At 36.3% G+C, this 22,170-nt stretch overlaps 1 protein-coding gene across 12 annotated transcripts in view; it reads right to left on the reverse strand.

Moving 5' to 3' along the window:
• The window catches only part of HMBOX1 (homeobox containing 1), a 178,918-nt gene that overhangs the window by 20,475 nt on the left and 136,273 nt on the right, over positions 1–22,170 (reverse strand). For all 12 annotated transcript variants that reach the window (XM_036855834.1, XM_036855833.1, XM_036855832.1 and 9 more), the window contains one exon: positions 20,916–21,069. In XM_036855834.1, coding sequence (XP_036711729.1) covers positions 20,916–21,069 — 154 coding nt within the window. The remainder of the gene's footprint in view (positions 1–20,915; positions 21,070–22,170) is intronic.

The raw sequence follows: 22,170 nt of genomic DNA on the forward strand, positions 1-22,170 counted from the left end.
ACAGGAGCAGTGCATGCTCAAGGCCACTGTTGGTGATGTGGATAAATTCAGCTTTTTGGAGGGAGCTGGTAATATAGCCAAACATATCATTATTCTTAAGACAAAAGGTAAGAACAAGGGTGTCTGTGTCAGTACTACTTAACAGGGCAAAACTGGAAAGACTTTAAATGTCTAATAAAATAATAATGGTTAAATATGATTATGGTATAGGCATTTGAAGAAAAAGGAAGGAGCCATTTTAAAAAAATCGTGTTTTCAAAGAGTACTAAATGACATCGGAAAATGTCAGTGAAAAAAAGCAGTTTACAAAACCAGATATGAGTTATTCTAATTGTGTTTAAAATACAGATAAGATAGAAACACTAAATGTAAATGTACCAAAATATTTTTAGTGGTTATTTATGAATGGAAATAATTTTCTTCTTTATACATTGTTTTCCAAATAGTTTACAATGTGTTACTATTAATTTTCTAATAAAAAATGTTACCCCAAATAAAAATAAACTGGGTTATATAATATTACAAAAACCTAACTCTGATTAATTTTATAACTGCTTTTCAAAATACTTTTCTTTCTTTTACCATCCCTGTATCTGTTTACAAACTGGCAACATAAGCAGTTATGAAGTTAGGACCTGAGCTAGATACAGCTATCAACACAAATGTCCAACTGCAGGGGACTCGGTAACAAATTATGGTATATTCTTATACAAAATTCTTTTGCTTAGAAAGATATACAGATATATATATAACACAGAAAAATGGCTGAAAAGAAACATACCAAAATGTTAATGATTATCTCATTAAGTGCATTTTAATTTTCCTCTTTATATTTTCTTGCATTTCTCCATTTTTTATATAAGTATGTGCTTATTTTGTAATTAGAAAGGCATTATTTGAAAATAAAGTTTGCTGTCCCAAAGCATGAGCAAAATAGAACTGCACAAAATTATTTTTAAATAATAAATTTCTTAGTTTTTCTTAATGCCTTTTGGCAACAAACAAATTCACACTTTAAACATCTGTTTTGCAAACACACTAAAGTATGACAAACAAAAGATGTTCTACACTAATGTATTTTTATAAATAAGAGTTCACTTTTAATTCTACAGAATTAAAATAAATAATGGCTCCCTCCAAATCAGACTTTTGTAAGGTTCACATGACCTTCCAAGTAAAAGCTAAAATATGAATGAGTTCTATTATAGAAGAAGCTGTAAGTTTTCGAGACTTTGCCGCATCTTAAAGTTTTAGAATAGAAAAGCCTGTGAAAAGGGAAGACTTTAAGTGGAAAAATTAGTATTGGCCTATGAAGAGATGAAAGGATTCAGATATGAGAGGCTGAATTTTAGAATCCCAATTCATAAATGCAATGGAATCCCATATAACACCGTTCATTACACATGGTTTTAGATATACCACACAGTAGATCCTGACAAAGAATGAAAGGAGACTTGACTTGCTCAAGGTCACACAACCCAGAACTCAAGTTTCCTGATTCAGTTCACTGGCTCAAAGGGCTCACAGGAAAGGTGGTCATTATTTAGCTATGACATAGTATTGTTTCAGACTTCCTTTAAGACACAAATCTCTGTAGCAATGAATCACCTAAACCAAACTCCTATAAATTTCACAAGCGCTCCTGGAAGCAAAGATGTGACAGCATTAGTAAGATACCCATGACAGCCCCAGGACCGCAGCTACACCTAGGGGCTTTTTCCTCCTGGGAAAGGAAATCTAATTGCTCTGGAGACAACCATAATAACACTGAGCTACCTTTTTTCCCTGGGCAGAGGAGAATTTAATAAACTCTAGGACTTCTTCTTTGAAACACAACATCCATACACATTTAAAGACTATGTATATAGCACAGTTAATCTACTGTAGAAGAGTTAGTAGGACCTCTTCAGACACTAGCACCAAAAAAAGCTTCCAAGTCCTTCTCAGGATGGCCTTTCTTCACTAATGTAAAAAAGAAAATTCCATACACGATACAATTATGGATACCATGTATGAAACGTGCCCTAATACAAAATTTTTATCTCCCGAGGTCCTTCACTGCAAAGATTCTATGTTTAAATGTTGTATTTACTTGCAACATGCTAACTGCCACTAGACCTTACTTGCTATTTAATAAATAGATTTCAAGACTAACAGTGAATTTAGGAACTGAGTTTTTAATACATTTTAGCCTATCACTAAGCCTTAGAAACAACACAGGCTTATCGTTTGTCCAGTGACATGCAGCCCTAAATGAAGTCCTACCACAGTAGAGATTTGGTGTGAGTTTTATTACTACTTGACAATATAGAGCAAGTTTTCCTTCTAATATGTATTACCTTTTTAGTCATCAGTCTTTCTATGAAGACTGTGAAAAGAAGAATGGAGACAATTTTCTGGAGTCATCAGGCAAAAACAGTAAAACTGACAAATTCTAACCGCCTTAAAGAAAAACAACCGAGAAATGGTATGGTATTTCTCTTGAAACATGTTTCTTGATTGCATACCACTGAATTCATTAAATGTTTTCTCAACCCTCCATTTTATTTTAATAAGAAAAAGAACATGCACAAGAGGGCAGTGTTTGGTTTTACTGGTCCATGGATTTCCTAGTTTCCTAATGAAACTACCAAATGTGAGTGATAATTACGTGAAGTTCATACCAGTGGAAACTGTGGTACCTTGGAGAGTGAACTGCATCTACCAGAACTTACACTGTCAAAGCATGAAAGCTGGTATGCCCCTTGCTGCCTCTGCTTCTGGCTGGAAGCAGCTGTATCCTCCCCTCTGTTTTGACAGCCTTTGCTAGTAGGAATTAGGTTTACAAAAAAGATGTGTAAGGTGATCTGGAATTAAGTTTCTTACACTTGGTGTACAAGTTGTCCTGAGGCAGGGAGCCTGTTTTTAAGTATAAAGCACTGAATTATAAACTGGCCACTTACCGATCTGACACTATTGACCAACAGTTTACTATAATATGAAGATCAATAGAACAAGACTGATAAAAATCAATCCACTGTCTCCTGCATGGTTTTTTTTTATGATTAATACTATGCTTCTGCAAAATGACTACCTCTACCATAAAAGGATATGGTCTGTATCTAAAATGAGAACTTGTCCTCCCGGGGGAGGTCTCAACAAATAGCAAACCAAACATGGCCAACAGCATAGATTCTTTAGAGAGTCAGAGGTACATTGGTTGGAGATTATTCTGATACCTCCCTGAAGAGGGAGAAACACAATACCTTGTACTTAAAGGTACTTGCTACTTTCTCTTAAACCTACTTTTTAATCTCCTGTGTTATGGGTTTGCTGCTGTTTTTAGTTCAGTCAAACTACCCAGGATATACATAAATGACTGCTAACTGCCTTTTAAAAAGTCAAATTAATTCTTATAACACTTGACAAAAAACATGCTACTTACATTAATATTGCCAGAACTGAAAGGTTATCTTACCAATTGTGCGCAAGATAAATAAATTTCTTCACAGTGATACAAGAGCAAATTTGGGATATAGTCATATTCCAAGGAAGGTATTTTGATGACAAACTAAGGTTTCTGTCCCCAGAAAGATGATAATTATAGGATAGTCTCAAAACGGTTAGAACTATAGGTCTGTCTGGCCTTTAAGTGGATGACGTGACAAAGTAGGAACCAATAAAACAGAATATTTGGATGAGGCACTATTATGATTGAGATTTCTATGGTACACAGGTTTTCAAAAAGACCACTTTTAGATACTTTCTTTCACTAAAATTACACGGTGCATGCACGCTTCTTCAACCAAAAGGCAACTAAAACAGAAGTAGAATATTTACCCACAAGTTCATATTCTACTAATTTGAGATCTTCAAACATCAAACACTTATGCAAACCTTGGTACATGCTGTGAATGTTTAGTCTATCAACAATGATTTCCGAATGCACTATTATAAGGGCCATATCTGTCTTGTTAATCACTGTATCCCAACCAGTGTCTAGCATAAGGAGTGGTATGAAGTAGAAGCTCAATAAACATTTGTTGAGTTTATAAAAGAAAAAGCTCACTCATTTTCTGTGAAGATTTTCTAGTTGGTCTATAATCTGGTCTCCATCAGTATTAATATTTATAATATGATGTGTATAACTCTGCTTCTGGGATGAATCATATCTTTATTGGTGATTCATTACATACAACGCCAATACTTACCGAACTACACTTCATTTCTTTGTAAACTGTGGCCACAGAACAACATGAAGAACATGGGGTCTTTGGTCCTGTTTAATTAGCTCAGGAACTAGAGAAATGAGGGGTCTGCTGTTTGCACAAAATGAAACTGCTGGCATATCTTCTATACAAGGATGGAGAGAATTTTTAATCAGCCTCAAAAAAATGGTGATAATTTCTCTTTTGGCTATTTCTGTTTGACCAAAAAGGAACCAGGAAGTATAATTTGCCAATTTTAAAATGCATTTAAGGACAGTTCATCTTTTTACTGGCTATGAGAAATGGATTGGGATAACTTTACCTGTCAATAAGTGGGAAAGTTTTGTTGTTTTTTTCCTCAAATAGTCTAATGGATTGAAATGAGGTCATGTTCAGGCTCCTGCTGTCTTAAATAAATGTTAAGAACTTCCTTCTATTTGCAGAGATACAGGAGGTGTAGTTCATTATGTTCCACCTGAGTCATTCCATAAGGAGTATTAAAGAGGTTAAACTCTTTTTAAAATTCATCTTCCAGCATCCATTAATTCCAAAATTTATAATGTATTCTTGCAGCATTTTCTATCCTAGGACAGCAATGACATCAGAAGAGAGGGAAAGGAAGACCAGCTTGCCAGGGGTTGCAGTGACGGCAAGGCGACCCTTAGATTTTACAGGACCCAATTCCACTCCCACAAAGTGGGTTTTGTGGGGGAAACATAGTACAGTGATCAGGCTAAGGAAAAATGACATTGAGGCCTTGAAAAGTGATTTTTCTGCTGTTTCTGAGTCATTTCGAGTGGATCACTTTAAACTATCGAATTATTGTTTCTTGCTGAATTGAATTGAAGGCCTTACAATTTTAACAAAATTAGAAAATACTGTATTACTCTACCCCCACCCCAAGTCTAATATGTCTGGCAGGGGAGATGGGCGACACCATTCCTAATTTTCTTAAAGTTGTAGGGTCTTCTTAAATAGTCAATTCAGTCAAGTTCAAGCAACACTTACTGATGTCAGACTTTATGCAAAGCACTGTGCTAGACTAGGAACCCGTTGGGTGTAACCAAACCCTTGTCTGCAGGGGCACATAAACTACGTCACTGAAGTACCAGGTAAAATTTCCTCAACAGATGGCGAAATAATTCATTCTGGTAAATATATAGCTCAAATTTTCTTCCTAACAATGCACTGCTATAACAGAAGTCAGTAGGAAAATTGGATTCTATAATTTTATAATAATCCACCTTTATAATACAAGTCAGCAGGGGAAAAAATTTTTTTAATTGAAAATGGCTGGAATTTCAACATATTTCCTTGCCACATAGAAAAGGGAATATCATTTAGGCTCCTATCTTTAAAAAGGAAGACTGAGAAGATTTTCAAAACAATTTTTTTCTTTCTTTCTTTCTTTTTTTTTTTTTTTTTTTTTTTGGTCACACGACTTGTGGGATCTTAGTTCCCCGACCAGGGATTGAACCCAGGCCCTCTCAGCAGTGAAAGCGCAGAGTCTTAACCCCCAGACCACTGGGGAATTCCCAAAACAGTTTCAATTTTTTAATCCCAGGATGTTTTACAAATATTAGACACAAAAATCTACCTCTACCCTCCAAAATAATTTTGAGTCCCTGTCATAAAAGAACTATTATCAGTGCTTTATATGTGAGAGGAAAGTGGCACAAACAACCTAAAAAATGGCTTAAGAGATTTTTAGAACAACCATATTTCGGCATGGATGCAAATATGAATGCTTGAGAAAGACAAATGCTGCAACTGTGGCAAGACAAGGGTTTTCCACAATCTGGATACAACCTACTTCCCCAGCCTCACTTCCTGCCTGACTAACCACATACTCCAGTTACCTAATTTTTCATGCCTCTGTGCCTTTGCGTATACTGCTTCCACTGCCAAGAATGCCTTTCTTCCTTTTCCCAACCCATCAAAATCATACTGCTCTCCAGGACCCAGCTTCAGTGTCACCTCAGTGTTGTCTTCCCCCACACCACTCTCCTCTATGTCCTACTGTACCTGGTGCCTATCTCTTCTGAGTTTTTTTAAACCTGACTTTTCCACTAGACTGAGACCTACTAGAGCAAAACCTTATCTTTAAATATGCTTCAGCACTCGTGTAGTGATTGGCACACAGGTGATTAATGACTTTCTTTTGAGTAGAGAAAGGCTAAATAGACATTTATTGGCTGAGGCCTAGGAATACAGAAAATGGTAACTCTTCAGAAAATTCCACTTGAAGAAACCCAGAATTCTTTTTGAAAGTTCTTATTTGTTTAGTAGGAATATATTTGTTAAACACCTACTATGTGTGTCACGTACCACACAGGTAGTACCTTCATATGCACCACTGTTCAGTATTTTTCTTATTTATGTATGTATGTATGCATGTATGTATGTATGGCTGAGTTTGGTCTTTGTTGCTGCGCACGGGCTTTCTCTAGTTGCGGTGAGCAGGGGCTACTCTTTGTTGCAGTGCGCGGGCTTCTCTTGTTGTGGAGCATGGGCTCTAGGCATGTGGGCTTCAGTAGTTGTGGCTCGCGGACTCTAGAGCTCAGGCTCAGTAGTTGTGGCGCACGGGCTTATTAGTTGCTCCATGGCATGTGCGATCTTCCCAGACCAGGGCTCGAACCCATGTCCCCTGCATTGGCAGGTGGATTCTTAGCCACTGCGCCACCAGGGAAGCCCCATTGTTCAGTATTAAAACACAGCACTCTTATAAGATAGGTTTGATTATTACTGTCATTTTATAGGAAGGAATTTGCCTAAGGATACACAGCTAGTGAGTAAGACAGTTGAGACTAGCACCCCAGTCTTTCTAACTAAAAATTCTGTTCTTCCATAAACGACCCAGAATTGCCAAAGCAATCCTGAGGAAAAAGGACAAAGCAGGAGGCATAACCCTCCCAGACTTCAGACAATACTACAAAGCTACAGTAATCAAAAGAGCATAGTATTGGCACAAAAACAGACATATCGATCAATAAAACAGAATAGAGAGCCCAGAAATAAACCCACACACCTACAGTCAATTGATCTTCCATAGAGGAGGCAAGAATATACAATGGAGAAAAGACACTCTCTTCAGCAAGTGGTGCTGGGAAAGCTGGAGAGCTGTATGTAAATCAATGAAGTTAGAACACACCCTCACACCATACACAAAAATAAACTCAAAATGGCTTAAAGACTAAATATAAGACATGACAACATAGGAACTTCCCTGGTGGTCCAATGCAGGGGGCCCAGGTTTGATCCCTGGTCAGGGAACTAGATCCCACATGCTGCAACTAAAAAAGATCCCACAACTAAAGATCCTGCATGTCGCAACTAAAAAGATCCCACATGCCACAATGAAGATCTCACACGCAGCAATGAAGATCCAGCATGCTGCAACTAAGACCCGGCGCAGCCAAATAAATACATCAATTAATTAAAAAAAGATATATTTAAAAAAGAGACATGACACCATAAAATTCTGAGAAGAGAACATTGGCAAAACATTTTTGGACATAAATTGTACCAATGTTTTCTTAGATCAGTCTCCCAAGGCAGTAGAAATAAAAGCAAAAATAAACAAATGGGACCTAATCAAACTTAAAAGCTTTTGTACAGCAAAGGAAACCATAAACAAAACGGAAAGACAACCTATGGACTGGAGAAAATATTTGCAAATGATACGACCAACAAGGGCTTAATTTCCAAAATATACAAACAGCTCATACAACTCAGTAACAAAAAAACAAACAACCCAATTGAAAAATGGGCAGAAGACCTAAACAGACATTCCTCCAAAGAAGACATACAGATGGCCAACAGGCACATGAAAAGATGCACATGAAACATCACTAATTATTAGAGAAATGCAAATCAAAACTACCAAGAGGTACCATACCACCTCACAACAGTCAGAATGGTCATCATCAAAAAGTCTACAGGGGGGGCTTCCCTGGTGGCGCAGTGGTTGAGAATCTGCCTGCTAATGCAGGGAACACGGGTTCGAGCCCTGGTCTGGGAGGATCCCACATGCCGCGGAGCGGCTGGGCCCGTGAGCCACAATTACTGAGCCTGCGTGTCTGGAGCCTGTGCTCCGCAACAAGAGAGGCCGCGTTAGTGAGAGGCCCGCGCACAGCGATGAAGAGTGGCCCCCCCCTTGCCACAACTAGTGAAAGCCCTCGCACAGAAATGAAGACCCAACATAGCCATAAATTAAAAAAAAAAAAAAAAAAAAAAAAAAATTAAAAAAAAAAAAAAAGTCTACAGGGGGCTTCCCTGGTGGCGCAGTGGTTGAGAATCTGCCTGGCAACACAGAGGACACGGGTTCGAGCCCTAGTCTGGGAAGATCCCACATGCTGCGGAGCGACTAGGCCTGTGAGCCACAATTGCTGAGCCTGCGCGACTGGAGCCTGTGCTCCGCAACAAGAGAGGCCGTGATAGTGAGAGGCCCATGCACCGCGATGAAGAGTGGCCCCCACTTGCTGCAACTAGAGAAAGCCCTCGCACAGAAACGAAGACCCAACACAGCCATAAATAAATAAAATTAAACAAAACCAAACCACTTGAGCGTTTAAAAAAAAAAAAGTCTACAAACAACAAATGCTGGAGACGGTGTGGAGAAAAGCGAACCCTCCTACACTGTTGGTGGGAATGTAAACTGGTGCAGCTACTATGGAAAACAGTATGGAGGTTCCTTAGAAAACTAAAAATAGGGTTGCCATATGATCCTGTAATCCCACTCCTGGGTATACATCCAGAGAAAACTGTAATTCAAAAAGATACATGTGGGACTTCCCTGGCAGGCCAGTGGTTAAGACTTCACCTTCCAATGCAGGGGGTGCAGGTTCGATCCCTGGTTGGGGAGCTAAGATCTCACATGCCTCGTGGCCAAAAAACCAAAACATAAAACAGAAGCAATACTGTAACAAATTCAATAAAGACTTAAAAAAAATACATTAAAAAATAAAGTTAAAAAAAAAGATACATGCACCCCAACACCCCAGTGTTCACTGCAGCACCGTTTACAGTAGCCAAGCATGGAAACAACTTAAGTGTCTATCGACAGATGAATGGATAAAGAAGATGTGGTACATATATACAATGGAATACTACTCAGCCATAAAAAAGAATGAAATAATGCCATCTGCAGCAACCTGGATGGACCTGGAGATTACCATATTAAGTGAAGTCAGTCAGACAGAGAAAGGCAAATACCATATGATATCACTTATATGTAGAATCTAAAATATGACACAAATGAACTTATCTACAAAACAGAAACAGACTCACAGACAGAGAACAGACTTGTGGTTGCCAAGGGGGAGGTGGTGGAGAAGGGATGGATTAGGAGTTTGGGACTAGCAGATGCAAACTAGTATATACAGAATGGATAAACAACAGGGTCCCACTGTATAGCACAGGGAACTATATTTGGCATCCTGTGATAGACCATAATGAAAAAGAATATGAAAAGGAATATATGTATAGGTATAACTGAATCACTTTGCTGGACGGTAGAAATTAACACTATGTTGTAGATCAAGTATACCTCAATAAAATAATTTTTAAAAACAATCTGTGTTCTTAACCACTATATTATCAGAAACAAACAAACAGAAAGACAAAAACTAACATAAAATGTGCAAACTATTCGACATTTAGGGCAAACCATTTATTTAAAAGTTTTATTGCTGCTCCCAATCTTTATCTTTGTATGTTTATTCCTTTTTCATTATTGTAATAATGCAATTTTTCTTCTATTGCTTAACATTATTTCATTCACGGTTTTCTTCGAATTTACACAGGCCACATCCGTTACTTTACCACTACATTCCATGTAATAACTTAGTGGCTTGTTAAAAAGCTATCATGGTTAAATGTAAAGAAGTTAAAAAAAATTCACTGAATTTCCTATGCAAAGTCACTATCTTGGTCATACACGTGGTCTCTGATCCCAGATATGAAAAAGATATTTTCTTTAGCTAGTCCACTCAATTCAGCAGCAACATAACAAAGAAGAAAATAAGATGTAAGTTTCTTTGCAGCTGTAAAATACTAAAGAAAGTTTTACTCTTAGAGATAAAATGAAAAATAGGAGAAGCAAATTTTTTTCTCAGCAGTGAGAAATGTTTTTAGTTTTTTCATTTTATAAGGAAGAAGGAAGTAATTCTCATTACCTAGACTGATAAAAGGTAGGTGAACAATGACTTCTTTGCATTTTCAGGTTGCAATACCCTTAAGGTATTTCATTACTACAAACAGAGAAATTGAGGGACCAAAGTACAAGCTGATTGCCAAACAAGGTGCCAAGATAAATTATGTGGAGCTATATATATATATATGAATGACGTCCTAGATAACTGGTCTTCTCATAGAACTCAGTTATCATGGAGGTGATTTTGTTCTTTGAAGTTAGTCTATTCATTCATGTAGTTATACAAAGCACCAATTATTTTTCAAAGATTTACTTCTAGTGTGAGAAGATTTTCCTAACAAAAGCCACAGTCTTAAAGGGAACAAAGGCTCCACACATAACAAGAAATTACTTAAAATCATACAGCAATGCAATTTTGAGAATTATAAGGGCCCTTAGAAATTATATAACATTTACTAATTCTTTGAAAAATATTGATTAATTTGCTTTTTAAGTGAAATAGGAGAAAAATACTTTATTTAGTAAGTTTAAGAAAAACTAAAGCATATACTGAAGTTTACATTATGATCAACTAAGAAGCAACTAAGAACAGAGGTGGGAGGGTAGGAAGCATACTTAAAAGAAAGTGTGAGAAGAAGAAAGAAAAAACTGAATAGAAATTTTTCTGGCAAACTAAAGAACAGAAAGTGAGGAACCTCGAGGAAGATATAGAAAGGAGTTTAGGAGGGAAAAAGGAAGATTAAGAGGGCCTGAAAGAAATAAGAGATGAATAAAGAAACACAGACAAGAAGACAGTTAGTTAAATGCAATAAGGACTTTCGTTTTATTCATCTTTGCATCCCAATTCTTAGCATACGGCCTAGCACATAGCAGACACTCAATAAATGTGTATTTAACAAAATATAATAAAGAAGAGAAAGAACAGAAAAGATCAACATTATGCTTAAAAAAAATTCTATGGTTCATATGGCTATGGGTTCAAAATAAGCAACTTCAACTCATTTCTTCTGGAGCTTAGCCAAGTTAATTAACTTCTTAATTCTTGTTTTAAAAGACAAACTGTTTGAACTAGATGATCTTTAGGGTCTTTTCCTTATTCTCTGCAGAAATGGTGACCAAATACAAGTAAATGAAATCAAGGGAAGGTTCTTAAATGTTGCTTAAACCGAATCAGTGGTCAGCAGATGCAATTTATATATTTTTGTACAACAGAGGTAAAATGGTCCCTTTATTGTTCACATGACACAAGCTGTCATTCAAAGAAACATCTGGATGGGTCTCAATCTCTCAGAAGAGCAATATTAGAAAAGCATTTATAAGCATTTCTGCTCCAATTTTTTTGTGGCTAGGTGTAACCTTACTGAAATGAGAAGAGTCTCTTACTCCATGGATTTCTGTATAGTATGAATGATACCAAATGATACTGGGACACTACACTACACAAAATAATACAGAAGGATACTGCTAAGGAGGAAAAGGTGATTATTTTTCCCTTTTACGAAGTAATAGAATTCTCTTCAAGAGATAGAGTGCTTTTTTTAAAATGAGGGAAATTTTTACTAGGAGAACAAGCAGTTATTTCTCCATTTTTGCGGTAATTAGGAAACTGTCTAAAACTATATAAAGCAAAACAAGATAAAAACATTAAAAGAAAATGTGGCTTCATGACTTAAGAAAGATGAAGTGGAGAAGACTTCCTGTGTAAAAAAATTTTTAAATCGCACAGTAGTAATTAAAGGTAATAAAACAATAATGGGAAGTGGCGCCTTGAAACTAGGGCAGGTTAATACCATTTGAGACTACTATAAAAGAACATAGAAGAAACAGATCTTCCAGAGACACTTCAAGTTTGAACCTATGCGACTCTCTGTCTTTATTTTAGTTACACATACAAAAGTGTACACCATATATCATCAAAATTCATCATATTTCAGAGTCAGAAGACTAGGAAAAGGAATGTTCCCTGCAGGTCAAGGTTTTGATGACTGGCAAAATACTAGCAAGCTTGCATTGCAGTTTCTGAACCACACCCAGTCTGCAGTTAAATATAGAATTTAGTTTCTGGAACTATTGGTCTTCTTAACCTTCACAGTCCAAGTACTCACTGAAAAAACTGAAAGTAAAACAGAGAAAGGAAAGAGACTGAAACCAAAATCCAAGTACTAATAAACTGTCCTGGGAAGAATTCCAAAATGTGGTAAATACCAAGAGAATTAAATTACAGAAACCTCAAGCAAAATTCTAGAAACATACTTTACAAACAGATTTGTCTCTTCTATGCTGATTCTCCCAGGATGTACAACAGACTTATATAAAATGCATTTGTGTACTAGACCCAGATCTCTAATTCAGATTATACATTCAGACTGTATATAACATGTCAGGTTAATAGCAGTGACACCAAATTTAGAGCTATGATTTAATTTTGGTTTATTACAGTATTGTGGTGGTGAAGTTATTTTTGTTGATAAAGAGTAACTTTTATCCTAAGAAACTATTTTTAGATGCTTAAATTTTGGGGGAAGAGACACCCTTAAGCTGAAATTTTTAATACTGATTCCTTGCTTGTTGGGGAGAATAATTTGGGTTAATTTTTTCGAGTTGTTTTGGAGATTGACAAAGGTTAAAACAACAACAACAAAAATGTTTTCCTTATAATTTCAGAGGGTTGTGGGCTTTAGAAATGATTTTGTTTTATAATAGCTCACTGAAGATGAACATGAAAAGAATCTAAGAGGAACAAAAAACAAATGATAGGTGTACTGTTTCCACAAAAAACAAAACAAAACCATGAAATAGTTTTAATTACAAACACACACAGCGATACTCATTTTGCCTTCATTTTCCTGGACACACCCAGATACAGACTCATCATTCAGCTACTTTGATGAAAAATAACAGCAATAAGTAACCTATATACAGAGATCTGGTTCCAAAGTAGGTACTCTTAAGCATTATACTCTATTGCTTCTACACGTCACAGGGTGCTCTTATTTATTCCTGTATCTAGTCAAAGCCTTCTTCAAGTTGTTGCTTCTCTTTCTATCTTGCTTAATTGGGCTGAAAAACCTATATATGGCGATTCGAAGGTTTCTTTCATCTTTCTCCCTTGAGACCAGAATAGGTACAATAGCCAGGTCTCATGCTTTTGGGTCCGGTCAAATATCCGAACACTCCAAAGACATACCTGTTTCCAAAGCTGAAAGAATACCCAGTCCGAATGGCAGAAAGGTTAAAAAGGAAAGAGTACATCAGAAGCTTTGATTTTAGGCCATAAGGCCTCCACAACTTCTGACCATAAACTCTAAAGACTATTCAGTTCTACTAGGTTCATCATCATCCTTTACTTCTTCACCCTGAAATGTATCCCTTCTCTCCATCCCTAGCACTTTGCCTCATACCTAGTAAGTACTTTGTTGAATAAATGAACAAAGAACAGTTAGGTTTGCTGAATAAAAATCACATTTGAGCCTTACATTGTATTATTTGTACATGCAGGTATTTCAGACACACAATATAGATGATGCTCCTTCCCCTTGTGGATATGTAAACTACTTGAGTTAAGCCTAGCTCAGTGCTAGCACATAACAGATGCTCTATAAATAAATGACTGAATGAATAAATATTAGTCAATTATCTAATTCTATTTTGTCCATTAAAGTCTAGTCCAGTCCCCTTTAAATAATAACAACAAAAATCTTTATGGAAAATTTCAAAACTACACAAATATACTATACCCATGAACCCCCATGTACTTATTATCCAGCTTCAACAATTATCAATCATTTTTCCATTTTTGTTTTATCTTTCCCTTTTTACAATCTCCATATGCTCTTAAGCAAATAGAAGGTTACATCACACGTTAATCTAGTGGCATCAGACATCAGAGCTAATAAGGGTCAAGTCCATACATTAAAAACAATCAGTGTACACCCAAATAAAAATATACCCCTCTTAGTTAATAAGGAAAACTCAAATCCATGGTTAGCTCTGTCTAAAGGTCGACATGTGGCCGGGCCACTTATTAGCTTTGTGGTCCTGGGAAGGTATTCAACCTCTTAGAGCCTTGGTTGCCTCCTTAGAAAAAGAAGAAACCAGGACTGTTATGAGGCTTAAATGTGGAAGATAAATATATGTGAAACTCCCAATACTGTACTAAATAACTGTTTCTTTAAAAAAAACAGCTATACTGAGATAAAATTCACATACCCCCAAATTCACCCATTTATAATTCAATAGCTTTTAGCATATTCAGAGTTGTGTGAGCATTATCACAATCAATTTTAGAAATTTCCATCACCCCCAAAAAGAAACTCAACACTCCTTAGCCTTCACCCTCCCCTACAATATCCCCAACCTCCCCAGCCCTAGAAACCACATATCTACATTCTGTCTCTCTATAGGCTTACTTAAACTGGATATTTCATATAAAGGGAATCATACAGCATTGTCCTTTGTGACAATAAATGTTTCTGGAACTAGATATTCTAAAAGTCAAATATGTGGTACAGACAATGCAATGAGGTCAGAGAAGTGGAAAAGGCCAAAAAAAGGGGGATCGAGATATATATATATATACATATATATACATATATATATATCTACTGTAAGCCAGGCAGGCACCACTAAGATATGTGCTAGGAAATATTACTGAAGTGCTTTGGGGATGGTAAGGGGTAGGAAAATAGTATGTGTGTGTTACATGCAAACAGGTGGGTAGTTAGTGAAATTTTCCTCTGAGTCCTTCACTTTCCTCATTTAAATAGGAAGAAAGATCATCATGAGACTGAGGATGGGGAGTTTGCAGAGAGAACAAAGTGTGAAATCATTATTTACGAGAGTGGGAAAGAATGAACCAGGAAGATATAGTATGATTGTCTGGCAGAATTAAAGACTCACTTGAGGTTCATGGTCATGAATTTAAAATGAGATCAGTCAGAAGGGTTTTAAGTTTTCTGGAGCCATATTTAGCTGCAAAAATGCAAACACACTATAAGCAAAAATGTAGAAACAGAAGAGATGAATTTAAACAGGGTATATTCTTACTCATGGCTTTAACTGTACCTACTATATTGACGACTCCTAAATCTTCATTTCTAGAGCCACTGAAACCTTCTAGCACAGAAATCTTGAGGTGATTTCACAGTCAAAGCTCTAAGTGAAAGGAATTTAGGTAGAAAGGGAACATTTGTTCAATACTGGTTATGAGAAAGGCATTCTACTATGTGCTTTACATATATTATCTCACGTAACTCTCGTAACTCTTCTCATAATAACCGACTTCATTTTACAGAAAACTGAAATTCCTAAAGATTAACATAAGGTGAAACTGGGACTTAAACCATAAGTCTCTATGACTCTGACTTTTTACTCTATCATAGTACTTAACTCTTCTTTTTATAAATACAGTTATTGGGGTTAAGAGATATTAAATGATTTGTCCAAAGTCAAACCATTTTCTAATGGTACAGACGTTGTCTCCCAGATGAATGCTCTTTGAGCATCACCATTGCTAAACTCTCTTTTACACTTCCTGCTCTGTCATCTCTATGTTCAATCTGTAACTAGCTTAGGTTGTTCTTTTCTTCAAATTTTTTCTGATATCTATTATCTTCTATCCACTTTCTCGCCCTTTGCTATAATATTATAGTTTGGGCCCTCATCACTGATGCACAGATTACCCTAACAGCCTCCATCTATCCCTCCTCAACCCATTTACATATAAGCTAGTCACTTCTTTTCTCTGAGGCTCTTATATATAAACTATAAATAATAAGATATCCACAGTACAGAATCGTGAAGATTAAATAAGCTCACTTATCACATAGAATAATTATCAATAAGATTAATAATTATACACTGTAAAATCCTACTGAAATGTAAGCTATTATTATCTTAAGATATATGAGGGCAGATACCACAACTTACATTTATTTTACCTTGGCTCTAGGCATCTGGTATAAGTTCAAATGCATACTTAGCTGGCTGATTTCTTGCCGATCTTCCATACCCTTACTAACATTATCTAACAGACCAATCTAATCAGGTACAATCTCCTTTATGACAAAGCCTGAACACCAAAGCTATGGTATAATTAAGCCTGGTCTTATTTAATTATAGAGTGCATAGTATGACTAAGTCCTGTATAATCAAAGTAGAGATGTTCCTGATGAAAAACCCTATCTTCTGCCACAGAGAATCTCCTAACTTCATACTATCCTTTCTATGACTGTCTAACTGGTGAACTCCTATCCATCATCCATCAAAATGCAGCCAAAATGTCACCACTTTGGTAAAGTCTTCCTGACTCTCTCCTCTGCTTGCCGGCATCTCATATGATCCCATAAATTTAATTACCCATTTTCATAATACCATTAATTCCCCAGTTCTATAATTGCTTATATCATAGTACCTCCCCAAGTTTGTGAGGAAATATATTTCTGGGCAACTAAAGAGTTAATGAGAGGAAAGTTCTTCTTTATAGAAGAAGAACTTGAGCTTATCAGTGCAGAAGAAGTAAAAAAAAATTGGAATATAACCATTTTGCAAACCTCTTATGAAAAAAGTGACTAGGAAAAAATGACCAGTGGATACAAAACAGTGGTTCTCAATCCTGAGTGCCCTTTAGAATCACTTGGGAGCTTTTCAAATATACCTCTGCCTAGGTCCCACACCCAGAGAGATTACGATTCGGTTGGTCAGAGGTATAGTCTCACTGGTGTTTTTTAAAGCTCCCGGATGATCCTAATATGCAGCCAAGGTTAAGAATCACTGCCCTAAAGTATGCTGTACATGGGGACCTTTCTAATAAGTGGATCAGGATGATAGCACTGAATCTACTGATTAACCTTATAGTTACTAAAAATGGGAGACAACCAGACATTATGCGTCTCCTTATACAATGTAATAGGAAGAACAAAGTACCAGTTATGTGCCAAAAAACTGAACCAGAATCTAATCAGGACTCTAGATCTAACTACCAGTCTACAGAAAATATGGGGTCATGTAATGAGACAGTAAGAGGATGTAACTGGCCAAATCTAAAATGTGGGAATATCAACAGGACAAAATATCATGGTCTCTTTAACAAATAAACAGCATGGAAAACGTGTGTCTGTGTGTGTATGTGTGTTTATGTATGTATAAGAAACTGTTAAAATTAAGTGACTCAAGAGACCAAATGCCATGTGTAAAAAGACATGTTTAATGAACAGGTGAATGAATGAATGAATGCTAATTAGAGAGAAAAGACCCATCATTATAAACGATGAATTATTAAATCTTGTACTTTGAAAAGCAGGGCCAGATGTGGAAAAGGATGCAGAAGCACAATAATTTTGTTATGTGAATTAGTGAAATATTTATCTGTTTCTGTCATGGTCACATAGAACATTTTCTAAAATACTTCAATGTACTTAATGTTTGCTTTTTAATTTATATTTGTATTTCCTTAAAATTTTGAGTAAAGAGAAAAATAGAAACAAATCATTATGGGTCAAATATAACCACTGTTTTTCTATTGGGGATGAGATACAGTTGTTCTGTATTAGAGCTGTCCGACAAAATTTTCTGTGATGATAGAAATGTTACATATCTGTGCTGTCTAAAACTATAGTCAGTAACCATACATGACTACTGGGCGCTTGAAATGCGGCTAGTGTGACTGAGGAACTGAATTTTAAGTTTTTAAAAATTTATATAATTTAAATCTAAATAGCCACAGGTGGCCATGATCAGACAGCACAGTTCTAGATGACTATAGCTCTCCTTTCTATCTGCAATATTTCCCCCTTCCTTTTGACCTAATTAAATCACCACATCCTCTCTTATCAATACAAGATCTTGAAGCACAATGTACCTTTCCTTTTCTACAGGTATTACAATTGCAATTTTACCTTGATTTGTATGATTGTTTCATTAACTTTTGCTCCTCCAACCTGACTCTTTAGGAGGGACTTTGCAATGTTCACTATTGTACTGCTGTCACTACAGTGACAATCAAATATTTATTAAGTAAATGTTACTATTAGATAACATCATGTAGTTGAGTTTTTGTGATATATGAAGGCTTTACATTTCTCCTAGTTCTATGTGATTTGATCCAAAATTTAGAGCATCCTTTAACACGCACATAATATACATACAAAGTGGAGAGAACCGTACTATGAACCCCCAGGTAAACATCACCCAACTACAGAAATCAGTAATTTACTGATACCACTCGTTTTATACACACCACTGCCCCTGCCTTTACGCCCTGTGTTATTCTGAGGTAAATCCCAGATATCACTTCATCATATTATTATACATTTTAATACATGTTTCTAAAAGACAAGAACTCTAATTTTTACAAATGTAGCACCGTTTACATATAAGCGACCATTATCATAACCGAAACAAGAATCACTATTTATCCAGTGTTCAAATTTCTTCAACTGGCTGAAGATTTAAAAAAAAAAACACTTGAAGAAACTGAGTTATTATTCTTAGGGTCTCTCACACCATGAATCTGGTTGACTTAAACCCCTATGGTGTTGTTTAACAGAATTTTGTTCCATATTTCCTAAAAACCTGGAGTTGGATCTAGAAATCTGATTTGATTCAGCTTCAATTTTGTTAGAAAGAATACTCTGTAGGTGGTGTCTTAACATCCTCTAAGTACATAATACCTGCTTGTATATCTTTATGGGATGTTAGCAGCTATCAGTGATTACTGTCTGATAATAATGATACTCTAATCATCTTTTTTCCATTTATTAGCTGGAATTCTTCCTCAGGGAAAAAATTTCTGGTTAATCGAAGTTTATATGTGCAGAACAGGTTATATTTTAGAGATAAGGAAGCTAAAGCTCAGAATTTCTGACCTGAACAAAGTTACACAGCTGGTTAATGGCAAAGCCAAAATCAGGCTTCAGGTCTTCTGACTCTGAGTCAAATGCTCTTTTCAGTATACCATTCGATTGGTCAGATTAGATAATAGGAGAAAAAAATGTGAAGCTGGCTCAGTGTAAATATGTACATGCTTAGAATTTAAATCTAGTTTTAAACATTCAATTCCATTCTTTTCTATTATTTAAATTATTGAGAAATCACAGTATGAAAAAGTTCAATTGTTTTCACCTCTGCCTAATATATTCTTTTTCTCTACATTTCAATCTTAGGAAGTAAATACTTTTCTAATAGAAAATTACTACCTTATTGCATATAAAACTCTCCATCAAACCAAGATTCTGTAAACATTACTTACAGGTAGGAGACTAAAAGGATAATTATACTATAGGATCCACCCTAAATATATTGAACATTTCATAACCACATTTAATTAACTTATATGATTTCCAATAGGAAAGACTGAAGCTAAGCTCAAATTCAAGTTTAAAAAGTACTGAGTACCGGGACTTCCCTGGTGGCGCAGTGGTTCAAAATCCGCCTGCCAATGCAGGGGACACGGGTTTGATCCCTGGTCCAGGAAGATCCCACATGCTGCGGAGCAACTAAGCCCATGCACCACAACTACTGAGCCTGTGCTCTAGAACCCTCGAGCCACAACTACTGAGCTTGCGTGCTGCAACTACTGAAGCCCTCGCGCCTAGAGCCCATGCTCTCCAATAAGAGACCCACTGCAATGAGAAGCCCGCGCACCACAACGAAGAGTAGCCCCTGCTCATCGCAACTAGAGAAAGCCCGCGCACAGCAACCAAGACCCAATGCAGACAAAAAAAAAAAACTCAATTAATTTTTTAAAAATTTGTAAAAAAAAAAAAAAATTGTAAAGAAAAAAAAATTGGGGCTTCCCTGGTGGCGCAGTGGTTGAGAATCCGCCTGCCAATGCAGGGGACACGGGTTCGAGCCCTGGTCTGGGAAGATCCCACATGCCGCAGAGCGACTAGGCCCGTGAGCCACAATTGCTGAGCCTGCGCATCTGGAGCCTGTGCTTGGCAACAAGAGAGGCCGCGATACTGAGAGGCCCGCGCACCGCGATGAAGAGTGGCCCCCACTTGCCACAACTAGAGAAAGCCCTCGCACAGAAACGAAGACCCAACACAGCCATAAATAAATAAATAAAATTTTTTAAAAAATTGTAAAAAAAAAAACTGAAAAAAAAAAAAAAGCACCACTATGGATCAGGTACTGGTGCTAGAGTCAGAGGATATGAAATCAAAGTCAAAAACATGTACTTCTAACCTCTGGGTCTAAGCTCATTTAGGCTATACTCCTTATCAAAGAAAGTTAAATCTCAGTGGCCTCCTACACAATTATTCAACATTTTTTATGAAAATAAGACTTCAAAGAGTCTTTCTAAAACATAATACAAAGATCTAAACTAAAAAAAATTATTCTAGTTTCTTAAATTACTGAGGACAAAAATTATATTGATAGATGCTAACTCTGGTTTTATGAATTCTCAATGGTAAGATCGTTTTATTTCAATAATACAGCACTTATAGTACTCCAAAATACTTTTCGAGATAAAACCTAGATCTCAAGTTACTTGTTTGAAAAGTGTCCAAATTTATCCTAAGTCTCTCTTTCCTAAGTTTGGGAGATTGCTCCTAGGAAAAGGAGACACGTACCTTTCCATGACAGCCAGGCACTCCTTTCTCCAGGTAAATCGACTCCCTCGTCGCAGTCGGAAGGTGCCAGATGTAGCTGAGACTGGGGGAGGCGTTTGTCTCCATTCCGGGTCCTCTATTGGAATGGGCGCGGGTCTCATACTTAGTGTAGCCCCTGAAATAAACGAAATTTTTTTGGGCAAATATCTTGCAATTTACTAAAACCAATATGACAAATATATCATGAAATCGACAATAAACTTTTGCCCCTTCACTGGAAATTGCAGGTCCAATACATTTGGTATTTATATTTTAAAAAAATTATTTGGCCAAAATAAAAATCCAAGGAGACAAAAACTCTTCCTAAAAAGTCCATCTATTTTACTTTACTTTACTTTGCTTTACTTTACTTATTTTATTTTGCCACACTGCGTGGCTTGCAGGATCCTAGTTCCCTGACCAGGGATTGAACCTATGCTCTCAGCAGAGAAAGTGCAGTGTCCTAACCACTGCACTGCCAGGGAACTCCCCCATTATTAATTATTTTAAATGTGTTTTTTTTTCAGTTAGTCATTTGTCTTTTATCTTTGTTTATGTCAATTTTTGAAACAAAGCTCAAAATCTATCTCTTCAGGGGAATAAGGACATACAGTCTTTGGCCCAGTGACAACTCTTAATCAGAGTATCTTCCTCTGAAAAATTTCTCTTGAAATTCCTATTTGACAGTTTTAATCTTTTTGAACAATATATCCTACACGTTCAGAACCTTTCATTACCATTCAAGACACTTCTTGTTGTTGAGAAAATGGAGCCCTTTAATCAATGTATGCAGGTAGGAGAAGACTTTAAAATAACACTAATTGTTGCAAACACTTAAAAAAAAAAAAAAGGTCAAATATAGCATCAAAAGAAGAGATGAAATTTGATATGTTTTTAGTCTATTAACTAATTCAGATCTCCATAAGTCTACTACCTGTTAATGCTATACTATATTTTTACCTCTTGAATGTAATAAAACCAATGGAAAAAAATGTACAATTGAGATATTTTACTAAATCAGACTAGACTTTTCTCAACCTGAACTGATGATAATGCATGTATGCATATATTTCTTTCTTCATAACAGGAATTATACTCTATTTATTGTACCTTGTAATTAATACCAAGGGTAGTGTTTCTACTTTACTACACACAGATTTGTTTCTTGATGTCCCCTTAATGGCTACATCTTTATATGTACTGTCTCATACAGATGTCCAATATTTCAACCAATCCC

This window comes from Balaenoptera musculus, chromosome 6 (genome assembly GCF_009873245.2).
Source record: "Balaenoptera musculus isolate JJ_BM4_2016_0621 chromosome 6, mBalMus1.pri.v3, whole genome shotgun sequence".
Lineage (NCBI taxonomy): Eukaryota > Metazoa > Chordata > Mammalia > Artiodactyla > Balaenopteridae > Balaenoptera > Balaenoptera musculus.